This window comes from Thamnophis elegans, chromosome 2 (assembly GCF_009769535.1).
Source record: "Thamnophis elegans isolate rThaEle1 chromosome 2, rThaEle1.pri, whole genome shotgun sequence".
Classification (NCBI taxonomy): domain Eukaryota; kingdom Metazoa; phylum Chordata; class Lepidosauria; order Squamata; family Colubridae; genus Thamnophis; species Thamnophis elegans.
Genome location: NC_045542.1, coordinates 64,925,472 through 64,939,618, shown reverse-complemented (window position 1 = coordinate 64,939,618; position 14,147 = coordinate 64,925,472). Strand labels below are relative to the sequence as shown.

General features: G+C 42.7%; 1 protein-coding gene across 3 annotated transcripts in view; it reads right to left on the bottom strand.

Moving 5' to 3' along the window:
• Positions 1 to 11,197, bottom strand: part of CAMSAP3 (calmodulin regulated spectrin associated protein family member 3) — a 41,377-nt gene extending 30,180 nt beyond the window's left edge. For 2 of the 3 annotated variants that reach the window (XM_032208539.1, XM_032208540.1), the window contains exon 1: positions 10,924 to 11,197. In XM_032208539.1, the coding sequence (XP_032064430.1) occupies positions 10,924 to 11,071 (148 nt within the window). In that variant the 5' untranslated portion in view covers positions 11,072 to 11,197. The remainder of the gene's footprint in view (positions 1 to 10,923) is intronic. The other variant, XM_032208541.1, reaches the window with a different exon arrangement.
• Positions 11,198 to 14,147: the final 2,950 nt, after the last annotated feature.

Here is a 14,147-nt window from a genome sequence, read left to right as displayed (position 1 = left end):
CTGCGATTTCCATCTTTCCTCTGGCTAGGATGATAAGAATGATAGCTTGGTACATCTGAAAGTGATCAAAGGGAAACTTGCTATGTGAATAAGGGAGGGAAATAATATAGATTGCACCCTTCATTGGAGTTTAGGCTTCATATACAGTGACAAGTAACGGGCATCAGAGATGAAAAAGAGCTGTGAGGTGTGTTGCTTTAGGCCTTTCAGTGTCTACTTTATCTTCCACTGTCTCCACTGATTTGTCTCCTGGGTTACAGATAGTTAGAGCAAGGTAGTTCTGCAGAAGGCTCCTTCTGGCCTAACTGCGGATCAAGAAGAAGAATCTGTGTAGCCTTCCAGTGAGGTTTTTTTTAATGGAAGTTGGTTTCTTTGCTCTTCTAAGCCTGGATTGAATGAGAATTGGACAGAAAGCTGCAATTTTGCTCAATGCTGCACCTTAGCATTCTCAGCCCAATAAATGAGACCAAAGCATCTGCTCAGTGAATAGCAATACTCTTCAAATATAATGTGTTCATGTACTGTACAATGCACATTTTTTTTAAAAAAAATATGCTTCTAGGCTCATTTTCAGTATTCTTAAATATACTATGAGGTTCTTTTTTTAAAAAAAATAGTTTATTGTGGTCTTAGATCAGAACCAGTACAGTAATATGTAGCTAGATTCCATCCCTGGCATACTTTTATCTCTTTACTATGTCTGGGAATACATCAGATCTTGATAAAGACAAGGGTTCTGATCCACTAATAAGTAGAACTTGCCTCACATCACAAAACTTCTTTCTCCATTACAAAACCATAAAGAGATCAAGAGATCATGGAAAGAAGGAAAAGTACTGCTTTTCCCAACTCTCTTATTAAGAGGGATAAAATTTGCAGTTCTATGAGTGACAAGGAAAAGAATAAATCATTCTGTTCCTAGACGGATAACCAAGAAATCGCTAATCAATATATTTTACAGGATGGATACAGCAAGGAAAAGATTAAAGTCCATTTGTTCAGGCACAATAAGATTTCCAGCACACACAAAGATACAAGTGTGAATGCTGCCCCAGCATTTCAGTACAGATGACTTGGCAACATCTGAGATTTGGAGCTGGAAGTTTCCCCGGCTTCATCTTCCTTGCAGAAGCTCTACCTGCAACAGTTTATCACTCTTATTTAGAATGATTTCCATATAGCAAGAAGAAAATAGAGGAGAAAAAAAGAGAATGGCCAGATAATTACTTAGGCAATCTAATCTTAGGACTATATGATCAATATTAAATGGGATGGGGGAGGAAAAAACAGCTTCAGAAAACCAGTCTCACACAAATGAAGTTAACACACAAACACACCCCATCAAATAATAAATATAGTTAGAAACAACCAATGTTGTTAATATCACCGGCAACGTCTGATTATATACCTGGTAATTTTTTTTTAGTAACTATCCCATGTAGCCACCCTAGATGAAGAAAGGTTATAGAGCTATATAGCTACAATGAAATAAAAGTGTTTAGGAATACTGTATCCAGTTTCTAAGTTCAAGTGAAGAAATAGTCAGAACTTCAAATTTCACCTTTACTTTCACCTGTTTAGTTTGCAAAAGGTGTGGGTTTGCAAATAAGCGAGAAAGTAGATCAGAAATCAGGCTTATGGATTCTTTTTCTTCTTTGGGGAATCGTGAAATTTCATTTCCCAGAGTCTCTGATACTCTTGACTGAGCATCAAAAAGCAAATCATAATGTATTAATCTGTGGGGGGAAAAACTGCTAGAGCTGACATTCACATGCTCTATTGGCTACTTCCTCAAGAGGCCACGAGACTCAGGATCAGGATCTACGTGTCAGCTCCTGCCAGTAAAGCTGGCTCGGAGGGACATTCCTGAGTTAAGAGCAAGGAAGGAGAACAGGTGGAACAGCTTCACCAGCTGATTCAGCATCACCTGATCACAGCCACCACTGCAAACTTGGCTAAAAGCCCAGCTCCTTCTAGCTGATGGGGCAGACCTACTCTAGCTAGGAGATAACTGGACCCTCTCAAAGGCTGCAGGGCATCCAGTGTTAGTAAGAGCTTGCTTGGGGCAGAAGGCATAAATCCCCCATCAAATATACTTCAGTAAATCAACAGTTCCTATATTGTTGCTATATTTCCTTGAGTCCAACCTCAGTTTAGAAGGGAACCTCACCTTGAAATATACAAGTAAAGGAAGTAATGCTTTGATACAGCATAAGAAAGGGCACAGGACAAAATGGAGTCACACTTTCCATACTAAGAACTTTATCAGGCAAAGTCCCCCACAGGGCAAAAGTTAAGCTTACAGATAATTTATTACACATCTACAGTTTCACCTCATGGGTCAATCATTTCTCAGGACAAGTTTTATGGAGCTTAAATCTGGCCAAGTAGATTCCTAGCTTAAGAAAACTATTATCCTCTCTGCATCTGAAATTCACAAACCTTTCAGCAGTAAAGGCTATTTATTTAGACATGTCCAACAAGAAAGCTTTTAGGATACTGCTGCCAAGGCCTTAAACTCATAAACCAAGCCCCACTTGAGGTTGCACTAACACAAAGACACCTATTTCCTTCAAGCCAGGAAATCCTAACGTGATTCACATCCTGGGACTTGAAGGACAGCTGCCATTGATAGAGCAGGTTACCCAATTTATTGAGTAGGTTTCAGTTTCTGTGCAACCCATTATCATTCAAGATGGCTCCCAGATTGGCATAAGGTGACAATTTTACAATTGGCCACTTAGGTGATTCAGAAGGTGTGGCACAAAAAGCAAAGTCTGGGAATTAAGATCATTTTTAAATTCCAAAGGAATTTCATTCTAAAGTTCCAAAGGAAATGTTTCTTAGAATTACCTTTGCCCTGACAGTGAACCAGTGGAAGATTAGTCATACTGCCAAGTATATCACAGCAAGGTAGGCATGCCCAATGGCCTGCTTCACTGACAAACATCAGTCAGTTTTCTTTTTGTTCAGCTGATTATAAATCTAAGCATTATGGCTTGCTTAACAACTCATGGCTGCAAGTCCTGACTTTGCAGACGTCCAACCAGAAGGCAGAAAATAACCTTTCCCCTGTACACTGATCTCTTCATTACAAGTAGTCCTCAGCTTATGTCCATTTATTTAACAAAACTCAAACGTTATGGCAAAACTGAGAAAAATGGACATGTGATCAACTCTCTTAAGTTCTAGCCAAGTTCTATGGCTGTGTGGTCATGATTCAAAAACTCAGGTGCCACTAGGTATGACTTTCATCATGTGATATAGACCTGCATAGCTGATGGGGCCATGGCAAGGGGAAAAAGGACTTTGTTCTAATATGAACACCGTAAAGGCGAAGTGTTAAATCCTCCTCCCCTCCAAACACATACAATCTCACTGCAACAGCAGGAGATGGGAAACCTTTTCAGTCTTGAGGTTGCCAATGGCAACAGAAAACCATCAATCTTGGGTAGGATCACTCAGAGAAATTAGAAAATTCCTCCTGGAAAAGGCTAGTTTCTCATCATCACAGCCATTAACAGCAGAAAACCAGTGATCTGGGCTGCTAGTAAGCAGGAAAGTGCACGAGGGGCTTCTACAACTTCAACAGCTGCTCATTTTGCATACACAGAACTACAGGTAGACTTTGGTCTGTCCTTTCCTTTGCTATAACTTGGATAAGGCTACTAGATTGGGTTGCAAAAAATGCAGCAAAGAGTGTTCTACCTTTTCTAAGTCTTACTTAACACCTTCTATTCAAATATTATCTTCAGGAGGAAACAACTCCAGCTATTACATACATATGATATATACACATACTTTTGTAAGTATATACAAGCACAGACCCAGACATGCCTGCAAGTAGAAAACTAAGTTATAGCTGAGTGAGTGAGGATGTAGCCTAGAACTTGTTATCAGAATATTTGGAGGGGGTGGGAGATATTGCTGGTTTTTAATATGAGAAAATACTCAAAAATATAACTATCAGCACAGCCTGCTGGTAATTTATTTATGCATTCATTTTTACAGTCAGAGCTTGAACTTGTACTGTCCTTGTAAATATAACCAGAACAATTTAATTACAAGGAAAAAAAGATTCTTGGTTATTAAAACCAAAGTTCCTAACAGAAGTTAAAAAGAACCAGCTATCCTTAGTCAGATGCTTTCCAGATGTGTTAGAACAGGGGTGTCAAACTTGCGGCCCATGGGCCAAATGCATCAGGCACTGGCCACTCCACTTAGTGAAGGGGGGGGAGTTGTGATACGCCACGTGAACAACATGTTGTTACGAGTTTGACATCCCTGGGTTAGAATGTAACTTCCCCATTTAGGTGTTTTTCAGATTTTTTGGACTACATCTCCCATACTCCACAACCAGCACATTGTCCAGTAATTCTGGCAGACTGCAGGGCTGTGAGTGAAGAACTATAAGGCATATAAGAACTGATGGTCAATGGAACAGAACAGGAAGAAGTTACAGTACTTAAAATAGCAATCAGCCTTTGCCCCCAAGGCATCTGAGAATCAGAGTTACTCCTATTGAGTCCAGAAGGTCAGTTTCATAGACAGTTTTTATATTAGGATCCCAGGCCTGCCGAGAGACAGGTAGATGAGACCCAATGACCTAAACTCTGCCACAAATATATTGAAGTATATTCCCAAGGCACAGGAGTTTAATTCAAGCCAGGAAGCTGTTTTATAAAATGACATGTAGGAATTTTAGCAAAGTGGCCAGATTACAGAGAAAAGCAAGCAACCTAGCCACGGTTACCTACTCCTCCCACTTGGAATACTAAGGTCATCATTTAGGGCTGCAGTCAAGGATGGGAGGCAAGCAGAAGTCTATAAAGACAAATTTAATGGACCCCAGAGATGTGCCAAGTGTAAGACAATATCCACGTCACAGAGATCTGGTTGGTCATACATACTCGGTTTCATAAGGCAGAGTTTTGCCGAATGAGATTAAAGATCTATGCAGAGCAGCACCAGATTTCTGCACAATAAATAACCATATGCCTAGAAGCAGGAGATGGAGGCAACAGCATCTTCCTATTTAGGTATCCAGTAGTCATCATTATAAGCACAGAGCTATCATGCAGCCATGATGCCAAATGGCCATTAAAATCTTCATCCCTCCTAGATCCATCTTATTTCATTTTTAAAAACGCTGAAGTTGGAAGGTATACAACACATTTTCAAGCACTAATTTGAGCATAAAATAGTTTTGAGATCAGAACACTTTTCCAAAGCTAGAGCCGCCCTAAAGTCAGAACAACTTGAATTTGAAATTTTTATACAAGCTTAGAAGCTCTCATTTCATTTTCCAGCAATAATTTTCTACTTTAATTGATTATCAAGGAGTATTTTCTATTCTGTTCCAAGGTTTCCTTTATTCACAGTGCTATTACTATGAAGGTTATCATACTTCAAAAGCATTATTGTGCCCACTGCCAGTTCCACATTGAACAATTTTACACAAAAGTGGTGTGGACCACTTTTTTGAAAGAAAACTCTGAAATCTTTTAGTCACTATGAAAAAAACACACTAATCTTATTTTGCAGAGGTAAGAGTAACCAAAGTGTGGATTGTCAGTTTCTGGGGTGGAAACACAATCAAGGAGAGGCGTTTCAAAATTATCTTCCTTTCCTTCTGTGGTGAGGCAGAGCAAGACTCAGGTATTTTTCTATCTGCAATACATTTATTGCTAGCTAAGAACAGAATTTTTCTACCAACAATCTCTGGACTTTCCAGTCTGCAGATAAAGGAGAAAGTGCTTACACAGAAAATTTAGCCACAAGTCCAATATACAGTTAAATCAGCAAGAGATAAGTGAGGCAATAAGAAAGGAAAGCCTATGAGGCAGAATGAATCTATAGGCAAGTTCTACAACCAAAAAGCTGTAACCTCTTACTTTGTCCGTGTCTGTCTGGTCTGTCTGTCTGTCTGTCTGTCTGTGTGTGTGTGTCTCCACAATCTCAATTTTAAGCCAAGTACTTTTTAAGCTAATAAAATATTGTTCAGCTTCTGAAGCCACAATGACAAATGCAACCCTCTAAAGACCTCCAAATCACAGTGCAAGTCAGCAGCCTTCTCAAAACTGCTGCAGGAATCATTACTACATCAGTCATGCAGTCATAATTAAGGAGTCATACGCATCCCTATAGTCTAAAAGAGACCTTTCTGATAGAAAACCAATCACCAACTTTGGTAGGAGAAGTTCAGTGCCTCTAACAGTGTATCATGGGATCCTACATGAGAATATAATTAAGACAATAATAATAACAAAGGATGTAAGCTCCAAGCATCCATGGCCTAGTTAAAAAGACCAGGAAGAGTTTGGAAAAATACCAAGAAGAGACAAGGCTAGCGTTCAATCAAGCTATAATGGCAAGCACTTTCCTGAGAATTCAATGTATAATGTCCTTGGCATAACAAGGCAAATTCGCCAAAAGATCAATCAAGGACTTGATTTGATGTGAGAATATTCAACATGGGGAACCATATAGTGTTGAAAGGGAATAACAGCAATAGCTTTTCAGTATGGATCTTCTCAGTGCAGTTTCCTCATAATAAATCTCAGATGCACAATAAATTGATCAAACAGCTATGCAGGAAAGGTGGGTATTATGGTTATAATCTGGCTCCTAATCAACTATACTCCCAAATCTTAGAAAATCAAGGAACAAACAAAGCCACTAACAGTCTTTTTGGAGAAATCTTTTAAATATACAGCAGACACCATTGAAAATTTCTATAGAATTCAAATGCACATTTTAAGAGTTCCACAAAGTAGAATATAATATGTAAATTGTGAGCAATAAGAGTATCATAAAAGTTTGCATGGCAAGTGATTCTGATGTAATAAGCACTGAGGTGGAGATAATTCAATATCATGATAGCTGAGAAATTTGGGGATTGTGGTCCTTACATATTTAAAGGACAACATATTCGTTTAGACCATCTCCATGTGCCTTTTGATGCTGATGAGAATCTATACTGCAGCCCAAGGCATACTGTTACAGCATACAATAAAGTTGGATCTGTATTCATGTTTCTTTACATTTTTTGTAAAAAAAAAAAACTGAGTACACTAATAAATGCCTTAACAATTTTTTACATTAGTGTAATGAGTCAGCAGTGTGATGTTACTTTAAACAGGATTCCATTACAGAGAAGCAAGGAGTAAAAAGAGGTGTAGTTAATTTACATAAAAGTGACATTGGCTGAAATAGATAATCATATAGACGTTTATATACAGACCAACTGTCTTTCTGTTCTTTTCTCACCAGCTTCGTATTAGGCTTCCTGCACATCTCATTTGCAAGCATACATCTTAAATAGGGCAATTTTGCTCAACTGCAAAATTACTTGATAGTTTGGAGATGGACTGGATAAAAGCTAGGTGGAGTTAATTTTTCTCTTTGCATTCCATTTCTCAAGTCAGCAAATTAAACCATAATAGCATTTTATATTCCTATATTATCAAGAAATAGCTGTTTGTCATATTGGATTGGATTAAAGGTTCAGTCTATCTATTTTATCCAGAGCATAACAATACTAAAATTGTGGTAACAGAGCTGCAAAACTCAATACCATCCAGTTAGTCAGCCAGACAAACAATTGAAATTTTGGGTCAATTTCTGCTGGTCATTTTTGATCCAGTCACTTCCACCTATTTCCTCTCCCATTCCTGTCCATCCCTTTGCCAAAATCCTTCAAAGGTATGGAAAGTTCCAAGCTGTGATCTAACATACGAGGGCCGAAATTTGTCCAAGAAATTAATCTCAGCATGCTACCTTAATTTACATAATTATAGCCAACTTTCGCATTTATATAACAGCAGTCTCAGCCAGGAAACCTATCAGGGGATAGCTAGCTTACAAGGAAAGCATCAGTCCCAGGATGGGTAAATTAAGTAGGTCTAACCCACAGGAATGATTAGATTTGTATCCAGAGATTGTGCCAGAGATGGAGACATTCCTGGGAAGAATCTGGGCCCATTTCTTAAATCATCAATATAAATAATCACTCCAGATTACTTTTACATAAATGAGAAAAAAGTGCAGGCAAAAATATTTCTGATATAACATGCATTAGGTTAGATTACAAGGTCTCTGATGAAATTACTTGCTAATACTTATGTTAAAAAAGGACGTTAAATTTTGTTTTATTTCACTGCACCTTCAATTGTGTACATCCCCCAAATACCCTGCTTTGAACTATTGATGACTCTCACCAGGAACCAATTTCTGGAATAGCTGGTAACTGTGCCACGTTTATTTTGGGGTCATGGGAGGAGGAGCTGATGCACTCAGAAGGACTTGACTGCCAGGCTGGACAGTGCTTTAAGTTTCTGCCAATCCCAGGAAACACATTTTCCACTTTTCACTGAACTCTGAACCCAGCACTGGCTTTGCAAGCCTGATTATTCTGGCCTCAGTCCAAGGCAAATGACAAGTCTCTCTTACTTCCATCACAGTGTGCTGTTGGTGTGTCATCAAGATGACAAGGAAGGGTAGGGACAAGGGGAACCTGTTTCACTTGGGTTTGACCAGATATGTAGACTTAATTCCAAAGATGAAAACTGGTCTCCCAATTCCACTCTTGTGAGGATATTCACAGACACACAGACATGGAATTTCAAAGAGTGTTACAATTACTCTTTTCTTCTTGTTGCTCCATGGAATAGTTGTTGCATCTCACTCAGAGGAGGTCATGATTCCAGGAGTTGAGGAGAGAACAGCTTCTGGGCACAAAAGCCCTGAACCAAGAGGAGAAAAATTATTAATTGACTCACATGCCATTTTCCTGCTCCCAGGCTGGCTTGAATCCCAGCAGGACTCAAACCCTATTATGCTATTTCTAGGTCAACAGTCTCAGAGGAATGCCCCTCATTCACATATACACAAACACAAATACATACACAGAGACATCGGGAGGAAGGTCTGTCCATTACCAGTTAAGTACCCTGATTGGAGATTCACTGGCGACAGGAAGCGCCTCATATTTTTTATGGTTCCACCACAAAACCGCGGTAGACTAAAGCGCGTGTGACTAAAGCGCGGTGACAAAACCGCACCGTCAAAACCGCGCGACAACAGCGCGCTGACAACAGCGCGCCAACAGAAGCGCGCTGTAACATAACCCTAAAAATAACCCTAAACCTAACCCTAAATCTAACCCTAAACCTACCCTAAACCTAACCCTAAACCTTACCTTAAGTTAAATCGCGCTTCTGTCGGCGCGCTGTTGTCGGCGCACTTTTGACATCGCGGTTTTAGCACCGCGGTGTTGTCGGTGCGCTTTTGACGTTCGCGGTTATGTCGTGCCACGATTTTTTATACGTAAGTTTGACAATCCTCAAAATTAAAGTTGATCTCACATGCCATTTTTGGTTCAAATGAGCCCACTATCACTTTCTGCAATCGCACTGTGAGAGCTGTGAAATGGCTCTTCAGGAGAGATTGATGAGTAGGGATCCGATGTCCATAGGCTCACCTCTTTGGGGCACTGGGTTTTTGTTTTGGGCAATCAAGAGAATGAAAGGATGACATCACGAGAGCAAAGCAAAATCTAGGTTATCAAGAACTGGAGAGAAGTGCCACTGACGCCCACTTTCCTGGAGGAACAGCAAGGATGTTAATCCCACTAGGGATTTTCCGCTACCCCTCCTTTCCCCTTCATTGTGCATGGCCAATTTGCAAATCCTCACAGAACATTAATTCCAGGCCCAGCAGAGACAAAGGGAACCGCAACTAGAGCCCAGGGGGTTGCCTGGGTGCAAAGTCTGCCGCCTGGCACTGCCAGACGACAGAAGAGGACCATGCTAAGAGGCAGTGGCCTTTCCACTGCACTTGTTTAGACACCCCACCAAGACACACTAGCAAAGGATCAAGCATTCATTACGTCCTTTTTGCTCATAAAAGCTAATGAACCGGGGGGGGGGGGAGGTGAAGCAATATAGCTTAAGCTGGTAGCATCCTTTTCCCCAAAGAATTTTCCATTGCCGAACAAAGGTAAACACCAACATTGCCTTCCTGTTCAAGGATCTGTCGGTGCCACCAAATAGGGTGGGGCAGCCATGATACCATCAGGCTTGGAGAACATGGTCCTTGGGGTGCTCAGCCAAGCGAGTGTTGCTAAGCCTTTGATCTCACCTAGCAGCCTGCTAGTCCTGCAGAAGATTAGGCTGTAACAAAAGCCAACACAAAGCTACAGTATAAGGCACTGGAGCGACTGAGAAGAGAAGAGGGAGGAGATAATATTTACATATGGCAGAGTAGGACAGGAGCTGCAGTAGACATGGCCAAATGCCCCCCACCCAGTGCTCCCAACGGCCCCCTCACATGCCTCTTACAACCCATCTCCCAGACCTCTCCTCCGTCCATCTGGGAAAAGCAAACACCTGTTTGGTGAGAAGAAAAGATAGGAAGTAATCCTCCTAGGCGCAAGACGACCCCCCCCCAACTGCGGGCTCTGCCAGCCCCACCCGGACCACTATCTGGTTGAGAAAGTGCAAGTGAGCTGAGCTCATTGTTAGCGCCTGAAAAGGGGGTGGCATTGGGGGGGGGGGGTGGAAGCAAGATTGCCAAAACCAATTGCCACCGCACCCCAGGACAGATGCGACCAGGTGGAGCATCCCTGAAGCCGGGCGAGAGGAGGGCGAGGCTGACATATTCATTCTCCCAGCCGTCGCCAAGTAGAGGGAGAAAGAAACTGCGGCTCAAATGAAAAAAACAAAAACAAAAACCACTCAGTCAATAAGCTGCTAGAGAGAAAAAGAACGAGAAAGAAAGAAAGAAAGATCGGGTCACAATAGCGTCCCGAGGGAGGTAATCCCCTCTCCCTCACCGCCTTCTCTATGAAAAAGAAAAACAGAGGGCATCGTCCAACACCATACCAGCCTTCCCCGCCTCCCCCCCGCATGCCACCGGTCGTACCTGCACCGCCGTAGGCTTTGGCGAGCACCCAGGCCAAGCTGGCAGCGCTCCGCGCCCGAGGGAAATCATACTGATCCAAAGGCTTGATCTCGGGCACCAGGAAGCTCTTCCTCATGGCCGCGGCAGCTGCAGGGGCAGCAGCAACCATGGCCCCACCACCGGGAAAGAGAAGTGGACACGGCCTGGTGTGGCGGCGGCGGCGGCGGCTAAGGCGACAGCAACGGAGACTAAGCTGGCGGCGGTGGCCCCAGCCGAGCGCATCCCCGTCCGGTTTTTTTTTCTCTTTCCCTCCCCTCCAGCTCCAGGTGCGAGCGCCCGCCCAGTCGTCCCAGTTTTTCCCGCCCCCCTCCCTCCGCTGCCACGTGATCGAGGCCGTCAATCAAGGCGTGGGGAGGAGTTTCCAGACAGGTAATTGCCCGAGGCAAAAGGAGGCGCTGGGTCTAACGTGGGTTGGGTGGATTTGAAGCCGCAGCCCGGGGTGGGTGGGGCGCGTGCGCGCCTTGCACCAAGCAGGCTGGAGGGGTGGGGTGTGTGTGCTTGGAGTCCATTGAGCGTTTGTGCCAGCGCTCTCCCGGCGGTGGGGAGGGAGAGGACGAGAAATGAGATCGGGATTTCCCTCTCTTCTTCCCTCCCCCTCCTTCCTGGCTATATAGGCTGGAGACGGCTACGGCAGTCCTCCTGCTGGAGAGGGAGAGACACACACAAAGGAACCGCAGCCCGGGTTGGAGCAAGCGCGTGCGTGCTCGCTCTCTTCGTATGCACACCTCCACCATGTTAGCAAGCAAGCAAGGGGGCGGACGGGTGGACATGAATGACCCTCCCCCGAAGAAAGACGAGTCATCCCTCGGAGCTTACCCCCAACCTAACCCGGACATTTGCTCGCTTCTGTGGCCGACGCGCAGCGCGAGTCTGGCTTTGCGCCCGGCATTTGTGGGGAAGCAGTGCTTTGGAAAACGGAATAGAATTACGCTTCTTCCTCTTGCTCCAACACGCTCCCATTTTTGCCAACAATGATGCTGCGCGGCTGGGGAAGGCCGCCGAGATGGTCATTGGGGCATTTTCTGAGAGAAATGTTAAGGGGGAATTTAAAAGCAATCCTAGCAAAGACCGAAATCCAGCGCCCGTGAGGAGAAAGGTTTAGTTCTCCTGTGGCTTTAACTGAGGGCAACCCATCGAAGATTAAGGGGCGATAAAGGTATAAGCGGAATTTGCGGCTGAAAGATGCGGTAAAGACCATTCGGTTTGGCTGCAGCAAGTAATTACCATTTTGTTTGGCTGGAGCCAATCTAAATTCTATTGATCCGGGGAACGGGGGTGGTACCTAAAGATTGAATGGCGTGGGGACCAACGCCTTGAATCCTTCAGTTTTTCACCCTAAAATTGGTTTTTTTTTTTTTTGGTCTAATATATTCATGCTTCTGGTTGACCGAAAACAAATTGTCGGAATAAAATAAAATAAAAAACACCTCGTACCGTGGTTCTTCCTACTCACCCCTGTTACATGAAATAGTTCAGTCCACTGCCGAGTTTATTATACCCAATACAGTATCACAGAAGGTCAGCATTTAATTTGGAAGCTTTAAAAGGGAATTAGAAAAAGGCATGAATGAAGGTAAGCCTAGCAAGACATCTTGGCACTGAGATCATCTGAAGCCTCCATATTCAGAGGCAAAATAATTCCAAATGACAGTTTTAATTATTTAAGCAGGGAGGTAATGAAATTGTCAGGGTCCCATTTGCTTGCTTGTGCCTACATGCAAATGAAATCTAGTTTTAACTGATTCATATTGCCCCATGTTGCATGTATAAGCAAAGACAGATTCACATATGTCTGTGCCACTCCTTCCTCTCCCCGCCTTCCTAGCTAGGTTCCCACCCTGTTCGCAAGACAAGCATCCTCAACAGCTAAACTTTTAAAATGAGTGGTTTGAAATTAGGAATTTATTTCAGGGCATTTCACATTTTCAATGAGAATCTGAGGTTTGTATGTAGCCAAGGGTTTTTCCAGATGCGTTTTTCCAGATGCTTTAATTTTATTCCAGATGTCATAGTCATCTTGAAACTCCAAAGAGCAATCCAGGAAGCAGGCAGTTCTGTACATTAACATAAAAAATGATAGTCTGTTTTTCCAGTGGTGTGGAGACAGAAAAATTGTATAAAACCAGCCCTTCCAGTTTCTTGTTTTTCCACATTTGAGTCTATATAAGCTTCTTTCCTTGATGTCAAGCTTGAATTTTGCCCATTAGAAGTAATTAGTTGTTTTGTATGAAGCAACTACTGTATCAGCTTTTATTTAAAACTTAGGAATACTTTCAATCTCTTCGCCATAATAAACAAGAGCCAGTTTAGTTTAGTGATTAAGGCATCAGACTAGAAATTGGAAGACTGAATTTTAATACCACTTTGGGCACAAAGCCAGATGGGGATGGATGGATCTTTTGAAAGGGCAAACTACCTGAGAAAAAGCTAGCCAAGAAAACTGCAGAGGCATGTCCAGGCAGCCTCTGAGAATCAGACACATTTGAATGGGAGAAAAAAAAACATAAGGGCATTTGGATCTTATCAACTAATTTAGAGTGTTTATATACTTGGCAATCTCCAATTGCGGCTAGAATATTTAAATAGAGACAGGATTGCAGACAGTGATAGAATCCATATCAATGTAAGCTGAACAGAGAAATCTTTTGAATTTCATGCCCTCCAGATACTGTACATTATGACTACAATTCCCAGAGTTACTATTCACTAGCCATGCTAATTAGAAATTTTAAGAGTTACCCTAAGTTCCAAGATAACTGGTGGGCTCCCATTTAAGGAAGTATCTATTTGTATTTTTTGTTTTGCTTTTTTGTTCCAGGGTAGAAACCAGTGGTGGGATTGTATTGTATTGTATTGTATTTGGTTTATTTGTATGCCGCCCTTCTCCAGGAGGGACTCAGGGCGGCGAACAAGTCAGGGGGGAAAGGGAACATAAACAACAGTACACATAATTAAAATACACGAAAATCACACAGCCATACCAGTCGAGAGGGGAGGGGAACTCATCAACCCCAGGCCTGCCAGCACAGCCAGGTTTTGACGGCTTTCCGGAAGGCCTGGAGAGAGGTGAGGGTCCGGATCTCCGCGGGGAGTTCATTCCAAAGGGCCGGAGCTGCTACAGTGAAGGCCCTCCCCCGGGTAGTAGCCAGATGGCATTGGCTGGTGGACGGAACCCGGAGGAGGCC